Genomic DNA, 1264 nt, shown 5'->3' on the forward strand with positions numbered 1-1264 from the left:
ATTTGGAGTGCGACCGTCCATTGAACGCATCCATGATCCAATAGACAGAAGTGGACATGAACGAATTCATTGTGGCCCCAAAGGCGTAAAATTCGGTCAAACCGAACGTTCATTTGGATCATGCAGTGAAGTTGGGCTAAGCCATCGGACCGGGCTCAGGACGTGACCGATCCCCAGCTGGGATCGGTCGAGCGAGCGTCCTCCTTTGCTTTTTTTTTTTTGAACTTTCCTCCTTTGCTTTCTTTGTTTGGAAAAGCCATCTCCGCTGCTCGTTCTTTTTTTTTTTGAGCCGCATCAGATTGAGAATTGGATATGCTGGGTTCAGCCGTCCTCCGGCTCGCCACCCCGCCTCGCGCCGCCGTCTCCGCTGCTGCCGGAAACATCTCGGTATAAGCCTTTTCCTCCTGTCGTTCTGCGCACTCCTTCCTACGGTCTACATACGCATCTCACATGGAGTGGCTTCTTGGTCTGTATATTCGACGGGCGGCGACAGCTCGTGGATGGCAGCCTCCGCGCTGTGCTGCACCCGGGGGCGGACGACGCAGATTCAGCGGCGGCGGGGTGCTCGCACAAGTGGCGGATGGTGATCGCCTACGACGGTACCAAGTTCAAAGGTTTTTCTCGCCCCTCTTCTCTGCACCCGGATTCTTTAGATCGGTGGTGTTTGTGTATTCGATCATTATTAGATTCTTGGGGGTGGTGATGAATGGTTATCGGCGCTACCTAAGGACGGTTGCATCGAAGGGAGAAGAGAAAGCAAATGGTTGCAGAAGGTAGGTTTTCTATTACCGGGGATCACTAGTTTGCCATCGGACCAACTATTTGCCATATGATTAGAATGTCCATTTTAACTGAGTGTGCGTACATGGGCCTGGTGGAATTGTTAGCTTCTACTCTCTTCATCCCAAAACATTTGAAGTTTTAGGCTTGTCCTAAGTTAAACTTCTTTAAGCTTGACCAACTTCATAGAAAAAAGTGCTTATATCTACAACATCATATATATATATATATATATATATATATATATATATATATATATATATATATATATAGCAAAAAGGCCCGTGCGTTGCAACGGGAGAAAAAAAATCCACTCATATCTCTAGCTGGGTCAGTTGGACAAACTATGAGTGGCCGGTTGGCAGGTTATGAGATCGAACCCTCCCATCAGCAATTTTATTTTTCTCCGGACCTGGCCCACAGTGCGCTGCTAGATGGGCTTTCTTCGTTGAGCCAAAACGGGTGGCAAATAATGAAACCAAAT

General features: G+C 47.6%; 1 protein-coding gene across 2 annotated transcripts in view; it reads left to right on the forward strand.

Moving 5' to 3' along the window:
• Positions 1-260: 260 nt before the first annotated feature.
• LOC119266224 (tRNA pseudouridine synthase A 1-like) overlaps positions 261-1264 on the forward strand; it is an 11475-nt gene continuing 10471 nt past the window's right edge. The window contains exons 1-2 of one of the 2 annotated variants that reach the window (XM_037547767.1): positions 261-387; positions 494-614. In XM_037547767.1, coding sequence (XP_037403664.1) covers positions 313-387; positions 494-614 — 196 coding nt within the window. In that variant the 5' untranslated portion in view covers positions 261-312. The other variant, XM_037547768.1, reaches the window with a different exon arrangement.

The sequence above is a fragment of the Triticum dicoccoides genome, chromosome 1A (genome assembly GCF_002162155.2).
Source record: "Triticum dicoccoides isolate Atlit2015 ecotype Zavitan chromosome 1A, WEW_v2.0, whole genome shotgun sequence".
Taxonomy (NCBI): Eukaryota; Viridiplantae; Streptophyta; class Magnoliopsida; order Poales; family Poaceae; genus Triticum; species Triticum dicoccoides.